At 40.5% G+C, this 14,268-nt stretch overlaps 1 protein-coding gene and 1 long non-coding RNA gene across 5 annotated transcripts in view; one reads left to right on the top strand and one right to left on the bottom strand.

Annotated features, from left to right (window-relative positions):
• rfx1b (regulatory factor X, 1b (influences HLA class II expression)) overlaps positions 1 to 10,382 on the top strand; it is a 24,392-nt gene extending 14,010 nt beyond the window's left edge. For 3 of the 4 annotated variants that reach the window (XM_087237949.1, XM_087237948.1, XM_087237950.1), the window contains 10 exons: positions 1 to 44; positions 145 to 263; positions 344 to 453; positions 528 to 679; positions 2,781 to 2,878; positions 2,971 to 3,120; positions 5,262 to 5,470; positions 5,601 to 5,754; positions 6,960 to 7,005; positions 9,564 to 10,382. The exon at positions 1 to 44 is cut by the window's left edge and continues 78 nt beyond it. In XM_087237949.1, coding sequence (XP_087094075.1) covers positions 1 to 44; positions 145 to 263; positions 344 to 453; positions 528 to 679; positions 2,781 to 2,878; positions 2,971 to 3,120; positions 5,262 to 5,470; positions 5,601 to 5,754; positions 6,960 to 7,005; positions 9,564 to 9,718 — 1,237 coding nt within the window. In that variant the 3' untranslated portion in view covers positions 9,719 to 10,382. Of the gene's footprint in view, positions 45 to 144; positions 264 to 343; positions 454 to 527; positions 680 to 2,780; positions 2,879 to 2,970; positions 3,121 to 5,261; positions 5,471 to 5,600; positions 5,755 to 6,959; positions 8,044 to 8,084 lie in introns of all 4 variants that reach the window. The other variant, XR_015477099.1, reaches the window with a different exon arrangement.
• LOC147847019 (uncharacterized) lies at positions 4,899 to 12,108 on the bottom strand. The gene is made up of 3 exons (XR_015477281.1): positions 8,069 to 12,108; positions 6,922 to 8,029; positions 4,899 to 5,788 (listed from the first exon to the last, which is right to left on the bottom strand). It is a non-coding gene; the product is annotated as an uncharacterized LOC147847019 (long non-coding RNA).
• Between the last annotated feature and the right edge of the window lie 2,160 nt (positions 12,109 to 14,268).

The following is a 14,268-nucleotide window of genomic DNA, read 5'->3' as shown; positions in this document are numbered from 1 at the left end:
ATCAGACATCAGTTCCCAGGTTCACCAGTATCAGCAGTTCTTGGGTAAGATCATTATGAAAGTGCCTTCTGGATTACAGGATATCCATGTGAGTACAGGATATGACATCAGCTCTTTGACCTGTGTTTGTTTGTTGCGTCTCAGGTGATTCTCGCCGTCTGCCAGAATTCCCTGAACTGAAAGATGATGGGAAATCTCTGCCGGACGGACTCCTTCCTCAGTATGTGCACGTGTATCAGCTGGTCTACAGAGAGCACTGTGAGGTGAGTGTGTGTGCGCTCAGGATATCAGGTGTGTGTCTGCTTTAGGAGCTTGTGTGTATAATGTGCACGTGTACTCGTAGGCTATTCTGGATGTGATGGTGAACCTGCAGTTCACTCTTGTGGAGACGCTGTGGAAGAGTTTCTGGAGGTTCAGTGAAGGACAGACCAGCAACTCGGATGCACTGGACCTGTGAGAACTGCTCACAAACACACAAACTAGCACACAGTTTTGTGTCTCTCTGACGACTGTGCTTGTCTTTGCAGTCATGAAGAATCAGAGAAGCGCTTGCCGAAGTCAGTTCTGGTTCTGTTGTGTAAATATGAGCCCATCATCAACTGGACCCGCGAATGCGACAACTTGCTGTACCAAAGCCTAGTGGGGATCTTCATCCCTGATGTCCTGAGACCCATCCCCAGTGAGTTACACAACTCTAACTGCACCACTAGGGAACACACAAACTCTGTATTAACTGCATCACCAGCGGGTTACACAACTCTACACACTCTATATTAACTCCATCCTCAATGAGTTACACATCTTTACACTATCGTCATTCCTAGGGAATCACACAACTTTACACAAACTATATATTAACTCCACTACTAGTGAGCCACTCAGCTCTACTCAAACTTTATATTAACTTCATCCCAAGCGAGTTACACAACTCTACACAACTCTACATTAACTCTTTCTGCAGCGAGTTACATAACCTTACACTAACTTTACTCAAAAGGAATCACACAGCTCTACACAAACTATATTAATTTCATCTCCTGTGAGTTACACAACTCAATATTAATTCCAACCCCAATGAGTTACATCTATACAATCTTCATATTAGCTTCATCCTAGGGGAGTTACACAACTCTACACTACCTTCATCCCCTGGGAATCACACACAGCTCTACACAAACTGTATAAAACTACATACCCAATAAATACAACAACTCAAATTCTCTCCACTTTGAATTACACAACTCTACACAAACTCTATATTAACTTAATCCCAGCAGTTACACGTCACTACACTAACTTCATCCCTGAAGAATCATACAACTCTACATTAACTTCATCCCTAGGCAATCACACAACTCTATATTAACTCTCTCAGCACTGAGCTACACAACTCTTCCTTAACGTCATCCCTAGGAAACCACATCTATATTAACTCCAAACCTAATGAGTTACACAACTCTACATTAACATCATAACAGGAGAGTTACACTACACTTCATTCCCAGGGTATGACACAAACTGTATAAACTTCCATCCCAGTTGAATTCCACAAACACTATTGGCCCGTTTCCACTGAGTGGTACGGTACTGTACTTTTTGGTTACCTTTTGCAAAGGGTGCCTAAAGCCTGGTTTATACTTCTGCGTCAAGTGACCGGCGTGACCCACGGCGCATGCAACACGCGTAGCTGTGCATTTATACTCCTGCGCGCTGTCTCTGTTGGTCTGAATTAACACTTTTGAAACGCTAGTGGGCAGTGAAGTGTAAATGTTTCTCTGTGTCGAGTTTCTTCGCTGCTGTTTTGCTTTTATTGAACACTTCCTGGATGTACAAGTGGCTCAAACTCGCTTATTTTGAGGCAGGAACCGACGGACGTGCAACAACTTTAACTATGAGGTAAACACAAAACAAAACTTTCCATCAGGAGCTCCTTCACGGGACTCCACACTTGTAAACAATTGCTCCATTGGGCTCGCGTCCAGCTCGCGCCATTCGCGCGGCTCTCGGTCCCGCCCAGACTCATCAGTGCTACCAAGTCGACCAATCACAGAGCTTGCGCTACGCGTCGTTGCGACGTGTAGTTACAATTTTTGAGAGGTGTACGTCAGCGACACCGATGGCCACGGCGAAGGGCTATGCGTCAGCGCCGTAGCATACGCCGGCGTTTGACGCAGAAGTATAAATCAGGCTTAACAGGCGGAGCTAGACGCGCAGCTGAACGCTATTGGTTTACAGAGATACTTCACTCGCAGAAGCCATGGTCGACCCAAGCTCAAACAAACCTTGTCGTTGTCTTGATGAAGAGCCTCAAAGCCAAAAAGAACAAAATCTGCCGTGTCCTGTTGTTGTTTTACGGGCCCGTCTAAAATAGCATGCTGTTTCACTTTCTCCAGGAAGCTTGCGATCGATCGTGTGCACGTCTATATTTGAAATAACGAACTTCCTGAGCTAATGATAATAACGTGCGCATGATTATTGAAGTATTTCTAACATCTGATCCTTTTAGAAAAGGACAAACGCGAGAGTGGAAACACAAGCCTGATAAAGGTGACCCGTACCGTACAGTACTGTACCAGTCAGTGTAAACGAGCCATATGTTAACTTTATTCATAGTAAATTACACAACAAGTATTAAACTCCATCCATTCTGACTTTATAACAGAGCTCAACTTTTTGTACAATATGTTTTACAATATCTGTGTTTGTTTAGCAGTTTGGTTGTAGTAGCATTTAGTTTGTCTTTATTTATTTTGACTCATTCTGTCTCTGTCTCCCTCAAGGTGCCTTAACTCAAGCCATCCGTAATTTTGCTAAGAGTCTGGAGAGCTGGCTCAGCAACGCCATGATCATCATGCCAGACGAGATGGTGAACATCAAGGTCTGATACACACACACACACAGATCTCCTTGGTCTTCCTCCTCTATTTTAGTACACTCATACTAGCGCTGTGTGTGTTCTGTGTTGTGTAGAAGTTGTGTGCCGGGGCGTTCGCTCAGACTCTGCGGCGCTACACATCCCTCAATCATCTGGCTCAGGCAGCACGAGCCGTCCTGCAGAACACAGCTCAGATCACACAGATGCTCAGCGACCTCAACCGTGTCGACTTCACTAATGTACAGGTAAAGAGGCTCGCTTTATTCAGGGTTCCCACTCCAAACCAAATGCCAAATTCCCTGACAAACAGCATAAAAGCAGATCAATGCAGAATTAAATGTGCACCTCCATGAAAACTGTTCGTCTGGAGCCCCACAGGGTGAAAATACATGGCCAGGCTGCTACAGCCAAACCTTTGGTCACTAGTGCCAGTGCCAAACGTTGGTTTCAATGGTGCAAGCAGGGAAAATCTTGGGCTGTGTACGATATGATACATGTATTGTTTTCTGATGAGTCCACCATCACTGTAGAGTTACGGTGTGGAGAAGCCCCAAAGAAGTTAATCACCCAGACTGCTGTATGCCCAGAGTAAAGCATTGGGGAGGATCAGTGATAGATTGAGCTGCAATATCATGGCATTCTCTAGGCCAGGGATGTTAAACTCAACTCCTGGAGGGCCGCAGCCCTGCACAGTTTAGTTCCAACCCTAATTAAAGGGCCATGAAACCCCTTCGTTTCAGCAGGGTGTTTTCACACCTCTACTTTGGAAAAAGTCAGAAAAGTGGGTGTGTCCAGCTCTGTTTAGGGGGGAGTGTCGGAGAAAGAAAAGAGGGATGGTGTGGGAGTGTCTATTTGGGCACGCGCTGAATTTCAGAGTCAAAATACACACACAGGGAACAAAGTGACTGTGTTTACATGGACATCTGTAGTCGAATTATTTGCCAAATTATTAAATGGTGGACTTTAACTGCAGTTTGGCTCTTTCATTCAGGGAATTCATTCATGCTCCTCGCGACAAACGAGATATTTGATTCGATGAACTGCTCTAAGCGTGTATTTTTCATGCAATGTTTGATACCGCACGGCGAATGAGAGAAAAAAAAACTCTGCATTTCCCAGAAACTTAGATGCACACGGCAGGTAGTGTCAAAAAGCCGCGTGTGTTATTCCAGTCACAAAATGCGGTGAAGATCCTACACGAGGTAAAAGTTTGGTTGTAGTGCTAACATGTTTACACTCGGTGCTATTGTAGTTCGATACGAACAAACTGAATAAACAAAGAGCACTGGTCGCTCACTTACCAAATCTGTAGAGACAGGACAATCACCAGCAACTAGAGCCGCGTCTTTATGAAGAGAAGACTACAAGCGAATCCGGATCTCAGCGTTTGCAGATGAGAACAGCTCTCAGGTAAACAATAATCCCCCTTAGACACGTAAGTTATTGTTGTCGAGCGTCGCGTACACTGTTAATCCACACGTGACTCCAGCTGCGCTCTCACAGAGAGAAAATGAAAACAAAACTTAACTGCAGCAAACTATAAAAGCAACACTTCACGCTTGTTTTGCCAACACAACGTGGCGTCTCTGTCGTCTAAACACTGTGACAGTAATGAATATTAATGAAGTTGCACAATAGAGCGCGCTGACTGGTTTGAACCAAGCTTTACTCATGCATTAATGCAGCACACTGTAAGACGTAATGTCACAGACGCCCAGTCTGCACGCTGGAATACAACGCTATTATCTCATGACCGTGACGCAGCTTCAAAAATTTGTTTCAAACCGGATGTACGAATTTGCTTAAAATAACGCCAAAACAACCAATTTACACTTTTTAGTGAAATATGTGTGTCCTAATAGTGTTTTTAGCAGTGTGGGACACATATACGACTGTCAACAGCTCAAAAAATGTGTTTTGGTGTTTTGTGACCCTTTAAACACACCTGATCAAACTAACTGAGTCCTTCAGGCTTGTTTGAAACCTGCAGGTAAAGTGTGTAGGAGCAGGGTTGGAACTAAACTGTGCCGGGTCGGGCCCTCCAGGAATTGAGTTTGACATCCCTGTTCTAGACCCAATATTTGTGCTAGATGGGAGCTGGGTCACTGACAAGGCCTGCTGAACCATTCTGGGAACCATGTGCACCCAATGGGTCAAACAATGTATCCTGAAGGCGATGGTGTGTATCAGGATGATAATGCACTAATACACACAGCAAGACTGGTGACAGCGTGGTTTGATGAACATGAGAGTGAAGTTGAACATCTCATATCTCCCATTTTCCGCATTTTAAATGATGACACAACTAATTATATACATTTCTATCATGTTTGACAGTCAAAACTGCAACGTCACGTCAACAACCCATGTGTGTGTGTGTGTTCAGGAGCAGGCCTCGTGGGTGTGTGGCTGTGAGGATGGTGTGGTCCAGCAGCTGGAGCGCGACTTTAAACAAACCCTGCAGAATCAGAACTCTCTGGAGGAGTGGGCTGCATGGCTGAACGAGGTGGTCTCGCTGGTGTTAAAGCCGTACACCGACAGCCCAGCTTTCCCCAAAGCAGCCAAACTCTTCCTGCTCAAATGGAGCTTCTACAGGTGACATGGCTGCTTGCTGTCTGATGTACATACTGGTTTTAATATAATGTGGACCCGTATGCACAACATGCTACATTAGCTGTGCTTGTGTCTGTCTATATCCTGAGCTCACTGAGAGTGTGTTCTGTAGTTCTATGGTGATCCGGGATCTGACCCTGCGCAGCGCGGCCAGTTTCGGCTCGTTTCATCTGATCAGACTGCTGTATGATGAGTACATGTACTACCTGATTGAGCACAGAGTCGCACAGGCCAAAGGAGAGACACCCATCGCTGTCATGGCAGAGGTACAAACAGATGCACACTGTCAGATTTAGGACCCTATCATACACCCGGCGCAATGTGGCGCAAGGCGCGGCGCAATACTCTTTTGCTACTTTTAGCTCGGCGCAAGGGTCATTTTGAGGTGTTGCGCTACGCTGTTTAAATAGCAAATGCATTTGCGCTCAAATGTGCGCCCATAGGCGTTCTGGTCTAAAAAAGCAGGCGTGTTTTGGCGCATTACTTTTTTGAGAAACTGTAAATAGTCTGATCTTTAGACCAGAACACAGTCGGTCTAATGTCTGGCGCAAAGTGCGCCTGGCTTACTTACTACAAACAAGATGCAGAGTACGCAAATACCTTTACATATGAAAAATATATAATATCTTAAGGATGTATATATATATATATATATATATATATATATATATATATATATATATATATATATATATATATATATATATATATAATAAGGATATATACAGGATATAAATATAAATGATTAAAATATTACAAAACATATTAATTTCTAGCCTACATGAAGATTTAAAAACCACTGCCTTCATACTTTCTTCATCTCGGGAGGCTTTTTCAGTTCATTCAATTTGCTTTTGTATAATGTTATTATTATTATTAGCAGTATTATTTATTATATCCATATTTATATTTGTTTTATTAAAAACAAGCTTAGATTTGTCCACCTGTCAAATTTTAGACCATATGGGGCATAGCAGGTGTATTTGGAAATAACTCAGTATTTTGACCACACTTGGTCGTTATTGTTCATTTATTCGTTTGCTGGAAATTAGAACTGAATTTAGAAATAGTTTTGAAACGAATCTTTGCGCTTAACAAACAAAATTAATTATTTATAGGCTAATTGATGTCTGTGTGTAAAGGTGTCCCTATCCACGAGAGCAAAAGTGAACTTGCTTTAGGTCAAAATGCGCTTATGGCGCGACGAAGCTGACTCTTAAAGGAAATGGGAGATGAGGCTCTAATTGGTTTATTCTCAACACACACCTATAAGTCATTAAGAAAATTAACTCAACCCTTTTAGACCATGCGCCATGGCGCAAAGCGAATTTTCCCGTCCTTAAATTAGCAAAAATGCCTTCTGACACGCCCTGAAAGCGTTTGCGCCCTGCGTTTTGCACTCTGCGCATGGACTGTCAAAGTAGAGCCCATGCTGTCACACAGTAATCTAACTTTGCGTTTGTTGTTTCAGTTTGCCAATCTAAACAGAAGTCAGAGATCAATGGATGGGTATAAAGGTATGCACATTCAAAACATGCAATTATTGGATGTTCTTCTGAGTGTGATCTTACAGAAACCCCAAGAAACCACATTGCTGCACTCTAGCAACCACACAGGACGTTTCAGCGAAGCTTAAGGGATCATCAGTGTTGGAGATCCCTAAAATGTCCTGGGTGGTTGCTAGAGTGCAGTTATGTGGTTTCTTGGGGTTCCTGTAAGACCAAGGAACCAGAACACACTAGACAGCTAAACCCTAGCAACCTTCAGCAGCCTGGAAACCAAACTTTGTAGTAATTCTTGAGTAACCTTCTAGAACAGTCTAGTATTCCCATATTAATAATAAAATAACCAGCTAGAAGGCCCATAGCAACACTCTAGCAACCCCAAATAGTAACACTTTACCAATTGCCAAAGATCTAAAAGTCAAGAGCAAATCCCTAGCAACCCCATAGTAACCCTCAGGTCATAAACAATAACCTAGTAGTCACTAGCAAAACCCTAGCAACCCCATAGCAACCCTCAGGTCATAAGCTAACCCTAGCAACCCCATAGCAACCCTCAGGTCATAAACAATAACCAAGTAGTCACTAGCAAAACCCTAGCAACCCTATAGTAACTCTCAGGTCATAAGCAAAACCCTAGCAACCCCATAGCAACCCTCAGGTCATAAACAATAACCTAGTAGTCACTAGCAAAACCCTAGCAACTCCATAGTAACTCTCAGGTCATAAGCAAACCCTAGCAACCCCATAGTAACTCTCAGGTCATAAGCAAAACCCTAGCAACCCCATAGCAACCCTCAGGTCATAAACAATAACCTAGTAGTCACTAGCAAAACCCTAGCAACCCCATAGCAACCCTCAGGTCATAAGCAAAACCCTAGCAACCCCATAGCAACCCTCAGGTCATAAACAATAACCTAGTAGTCACTAGCAAAACCCTAGCAACCCCATAGTAACTCTCAGGTCATAAGCAAAACCCTAGCAACCCCATAGCAACCCTCAGGTCATAAACAATAACCTAGTAGTCACTAGCAAAACCCTAGCAACTCCATAGTAACTTTCAGGTCATAAGCAAAACCCTAGCAACCCCATAGCAACCCTCAGGTCATAAACAATAACCTAGTAGTCCCTAGCAAAACCCTAGCAACCCTCTGGTGAACACCAAAAACAACCTAGTTGTCAACAGCAACCCCACAGAAACCTTCTGGCAACCACAACGAACAACCTAGCTGTAGTCAATAGCAACGCTCTAGCAATCACAAAGTAATCACCAAGAATCTAGTCGTCAATAGCAATCCCATAGTAACCCTCTGGTAATAAACGAGAACACCCTAGCAGTCATTAGCAGCACCTTAGAAACCCCATAGTATCCCTCTGGTGACCACAAAGAACAAACAAGCAGTAGTCAATAGCAACACCCTAGCAACCTCATAGTAATTCTCTACTGCTAGGTTGTTCTTTATGGTTACTAGTCATTAGCAACACTCTAGCAATCCTATAATAATCACCAAGAACATAATTGTCAATAGCAACCCACTGGTAATCCTCTGGTAATGAACAAAAACAACTTAGTGGTCAACAGCAACACTCTAGCAACCCCATAGTATCTTTCTGGTGACCACCAAGAGCACAGTAGTCAATAGCAACACCCTAGCAGTCACAAAGTAATCACCAAGAACCTAGAAGTCAATAGCTACCCCATAGTAACCCTCTGGTAATGAACAAGAACAACCTAGCAGTCAACAGCAACACCCTAGCAACTCCATAGTAACCCTATGGTGACCACCGAGAGCACAGTAGTCAACAGCAACAACCTAGCAACCCCATAGTAAGCCTTTGGTTACAACCTAGAGCCTAGTAGTCAATAGCAACACACTAGCAACCCCAAAGTCATTTTTTGGTGACAACCAAGACCACAGTAGTCAATAGCAACACCCTAGCAACCCAGCAGTAACCCTTTTTTAATGAACAAGAACAACCTAGCAGTCAACAGCAACACCCTAGCAACTCCATAGTAACCCTATGGTGACCACAGTAGTCAACAGAAACACCTTAGCAACCCCATAGTAAGCCTTTGGTTACAACCTAGAGCCTAGTAGTCAATAGCAACACCCTAGCAACGCCAAAGTACTTTTTTGGTGACAACCAAGACCACTGTAGTCAATAGCAACACCCTAGCAACCCCGCAGTAACCCTTTTGTAATGAACAAGAACAACCTAACAGTTAACAGCAACATCCTAGCAACTCCATAGTAACCCTATGGTGACCACAGTAGTCAACAGCAACACCCTAGCAACCCCATAGTAAGCCTTTGGTTACAACCTAGAGCCTAGTAGTCAATAGCAACACCAAAGTACTTTTTTGGTGACAACCAAGACCACAGTAGTCAACACCCTAGCAACTCCACAATAACCCTCTGGTGACCAACAAGATCCTTGTAGCCAATAGCAACACCCTAGCAACCCCATGACAACACCATCAAGAACAATCCAGTGGATCAATAACAACACATAAAGACAGAGGGTGCTGCAGTATGAGTAAATGTGATTGGCTGTTGTCTCTGTGTGTGTAGATGAGGAAGATGAGGAGGAGGATGAGGAAGAGACGGACGAGGATCAGGACATGTCTGTTCCAGTAAACGCAGTGGTTCTGGAGGAGTCGCTGGAGCCGCCGGTTAAACTGGCTAGAACAGAGCTCTACACTAACAACAGCAGCACACAGAACTAACACACACACACACACACACACACACACACACACACTCTCTTTTACATCTAAATGCAGTCTTCAGTTTAGTGAATTACTAGAGGAAATTGAGTTGATTCACTGTAAACCGGATGAGGTGAATCAGGCCTCAGAGCTGCTGTATGGTTGATCCGATGAAGCTTTTTATAGACAACAGTTACATTTACATGCCTTAATTATGCTCTCACACACACACACACTCACTCATTGCCTTCCCCTTTATCAATCAAAGCTGCCATGTGTGTCCTGTGTCTTAACTTTTAAAGCAACAGTTCATCCAAAAGTGTAAGTTTTCACGCTCATGTTGTAGCAAACTCAAGTGTTTCATTGACGACATGCTTTATTTTGAGGTGAACTGTCTCTTTAAGAGTCTCCATGCTGCCATTTTGTTTTGCCAAAGCCAATCATACCTTATCTAGGCCTGTTCCTCATTAATATTCATGAGCGTTTCTCATGTCCTTCTTCCATGGTTATTTTGTTTTTCTCTTAATTATAACGAATATGATATATATACTATAATCAGCGTATTATTTTGATGCTTTGTGATTTGATTGTGTAATGCTAATGGATCAAATGTGCCTTCAGAGGATTATTCATGCTAGAGATCCATAAACGTCTAAATAAATGTCAAAAAACATCATTAAAATGCTTATGTTTTTTATTTTTGGAATTCTCATATTGAAAGTCTTGAAGAGTGAGCTGTGTAAATGTTCATAATACCCATTTAATTCATCTCAGAAAATTAATTAAAAGCACATTCATGTAACGGAGGCCAGCTAGCGAAGTGCTCTGCACGTAAACCTCACCCTAATGGTGCTCTAGCGACAGACAATAGAAGCTATGGTCTTTAGCCTTCTTGCTAGAGTCCGACTCCCATACAAAGAATGGCCGGTTCGATCTCAGCTCAGACCAGGCTGAGTGCAGTAGAACCAGTGGGAAACGTGGGGGCTCGTCCGGGATGGGAGTGAGGTTTAGGGGGGTGAGTGTAACGGAGGCCAGCTAGCGAAGTGCAAGGCAGGTAAACCTCACTCCTCTGACCTCTAAAGGTGTTCTAGTGACAAACACCAGAGACTATAGTCTTTACGCTCGTGGTTAGAGCAACCGACTCCCATACAAAGAAATGCAGATTTGATCCCAGCTCAGACTGGGTGCTGTGCAGTAGGACCGGTGGGGTTACATTCAATTAAAACGTACCATTTTGGTCTATGCGCATAGGCTTGCCTATAGAAAATATAAATTTCTTATATATTTTTAAATAAATGTTAATAAATGTATACCAAATGCGGGCTTACTGTATCTATAATTTTCTTTAATTAAGCATTTTTAAAAATTATGCATTTTAAAACATGCATTTTTTACATGACGACAACATCTACTGACACTATATAAATAATCGCTTTTTTTGTTGTTGTTTTAATGGATTTGTGTTTACATGATTCATTGCACCATGTTGTCATTTCAAATGCTCAAAACAACGTTAGCTATGTTTCCATTGAAAGATGCAAATTAAAATGCGCAATACTGGAAATTGCACGAAACATTTGCGAATAAAGCACCAATTACATCCAATGAGTCAAAGAAAATAAAATCGTAACTTCCTTATAAACTGGCGCAAAATATCAAAAATAAAATTGGAATTTAGTTTTTTTGATGCGGATGATGAAAATTTATTCGGTAAATATTTTTCTGTCGTAGTTTATGCAAAAGTTTGTACTAAGTTGTGCGCATACGTTTTTATGCACAGTTTTAAAAATGTTTGTGCATCTTGAAGTATTTTTAGGTGATATTTCAAAATGCGCATAGAAGTAGGTGGATAAAAACATAGCTACAGTTGGGAAAATCCTAGCCAAAATGCTTATTTCTTGTTTATTTAAAGAAAACTATAATAAAACAGTTCTGTGTAAACATTTTGTCTTTCATGTCATCAACAACATCACTAATGTAGTTGAACACAATTTGTTCATTTCTTTTTAGCATGTTCATTAGCAAAGACGACATGTTTTGTGATTGGATGCTTCTTGTTGCAAAATCGTCACTTTCTGATAAACTGGTGCCAAATATCAAAAATTGGAATTTGTGTTTTTTTTTTTTTTTGTTGTTGATGCGCATGCTGGAAATATAATTGATAAAAATGTTTTCATTGTAGTTTCTGCCCATTCTGTCTTATTGGATAAAAAGTGTATCCGTTTTTTTTTTCCGCACATTTTTTAAAAATGTTTGCGCATCATGAAGTATTTTTTATGTGATATTCGAAAATGCGCATAAACATAGGTGGATAAAAACATAGCTAAAGTTGGGAAAATACTGACCAAAATGCCTATTTATGTTTATTTAAAGAAAAATATAATAAAACAGTGCTGTGTAAACATTTCCTTCATTTCATCTGTCTTTCGTGTCATCAACAACAACACGCAACAACATATTTTCAACAAGTTCACTAGCAAAGATGACATGTTTTGTGATTGGACGCTTCTTGGTGCAGCTCATGCATATTAAGTATCTAATTATAGTGGTTTTGGTAGCGCATCGAGTGTGTTGTTGCAAAAGTATTGAGGAGTTGAAAATAAGCTTAAATGGCACAGATGTTTCCTGGCTTAATGAAAACAGATTTGTTAGTGATGATTACGAATACACTCGTTCAGTACAAGCTTTTCCAATATGTATATCAGTGTTTCTTTAATTGTATCATAAGAGTTGCTGCAAGCGGTCTCATTTTAGCTGGGCAAAATTATTCGGGTGTGTAATTATGCTAATGTACGATATAGTTTTATGATCTTGTACTGTTGAAACCATGATGGCCTTATTTGAAGTGTACCTGTAGCAGAAATCGATGTAAAAGCTGTATGATTGTGCCTCAAAGTTCAGTGTCCCTTTAAAAAAAAGAAAGAAACAAAAAAAAAAGCTTTTAAGAAAACTTTTGCGTTCAGATGTCTTGTGTTTGTTAGACACACACACACACACACACACACACACACACACACACACACACACACACACACACACACACACACACACACACACACACACACACACACACACACACACATTCACTGCCTTCAAGTATAACTTTAAATCTAAAAAAAAATAAAATCCCATAAAAAATTAGAGTTACTGCATTGGTTTAATATATTAAATTGTTCTCTGATATCTACATAGTAGGTAGGTTTACCAAATCTCCAGAAATGGTTTTGAAGGCTCATTTATTACTCTATAGAATACTCATAGAATCCCTCTGCTCTGACGTGCAGTTCCCTCTCACAAAGATAAACCCAATAACCCAGTAATAGTAACCTATTTTGCTTATAAGATGTGGATAAAGGCTAAATCATAACTAAACTTGACAAAGAGGCTGATGGAGATGTGTTGCATTGATTTTTAAGCTATAAAGTCAAAGAAAGCACAGCCAGGACTTAATATCGTCTGCATGCACAGATGACAGTTCCACTGACGCAATTCTACACGTTTGTTGAAACATATGCTTCAAATTTCACAACAAACATAATAAAATAACAAAAGATACAATAAGACTTGCCTCATGCCTCCTCGGAGGGGAGCTGAATAAATGTATAATCTGTAAATCTTGCATTTTGCCTCCTATAGCACGTCTGGCGCAGCCATTGCTCAGTAACACAGTAAACAACATGCAGTTGCGTTTTCTAAATATATGTTCCACATGCTTAGTAAGTTAAATATAAGCTTTAAAATAACTAATAGAGGGTAAGTATTGTTGTTTTCCCAGTAGTGGATGTTGTTGATTATCAAACGCAGCCAGAGATATGCATATGATTGATTTCAGAGCTGCATACGAGTGTGTTCTCTTTATGACGTCAGGTCCGGATAAACGACCTAAAGTACTGTTACATGCAAATAAAAAGGGTGTGGCCCATGGGTCTCATTACAGTTTGTGTTGTCCTCTGATTGGCCTGTTGTCCACCACGGTTTTACACTCGTGAAATTTACATGATGACAAGTGAACAATGGTATCGGACGCTCATGGTATGTCCATTTCCACACACTGATGTCTGATAATTTTACTATGCCTTGGTATATTGGTATACTCATTATAGTGCACCTTTAATACTGTAATAGCTCATAAATAATACTAAAAAAGTTACCAAAATTATTTAAATATAATTTTTATCATTTTAATAATTAAAAACTAATATTATAAATAGTATAATAGTGCAAAAATAATACACAGACAACATCCGATATATAATATTAGTATATTAATAAATACTAAGATTGAAATGATTATAAAGTCAAGATTAAAGCTGATTAAAAACATTAATAAATAACAATATAAGCCCATTTTAAAAAAATAATAGTAAGCTATTAATGCAAATAATAATAAATAATACAAAATCTAAAAATACTAAAAAGCAAGTTATTTTAACGGAATAAAAAAAAGATAAACAATTTTGTAAAAATAATATGCACATAACAACTAAAAAATAATATTAGTATATTTAAAAAATACTCAAATTAAAATGTTTAAAATGTAAAGCTGAATAAATAACAATATACAATAA

The sequence above is a fragment of the Danio rerio genome, chromosome 1, assembly GCF_052040795.2.
Source record: "Danio rerio strain M-AB ecotype USA chromosome 1, GRCz13ab, whole genome shotgun sequence".
Classification (NCBI taxonomy): domain Eukaryota; kingdom Metazoa; phylum Chordata; class Actinopteri; order Cypriniformes; family Danionidae; genus Danio; species Danio rerio.
Note: the sequence above shows the minus strand (reverse complement) of the source record. Positions and strands in the feature narration are given on the sequence as shown.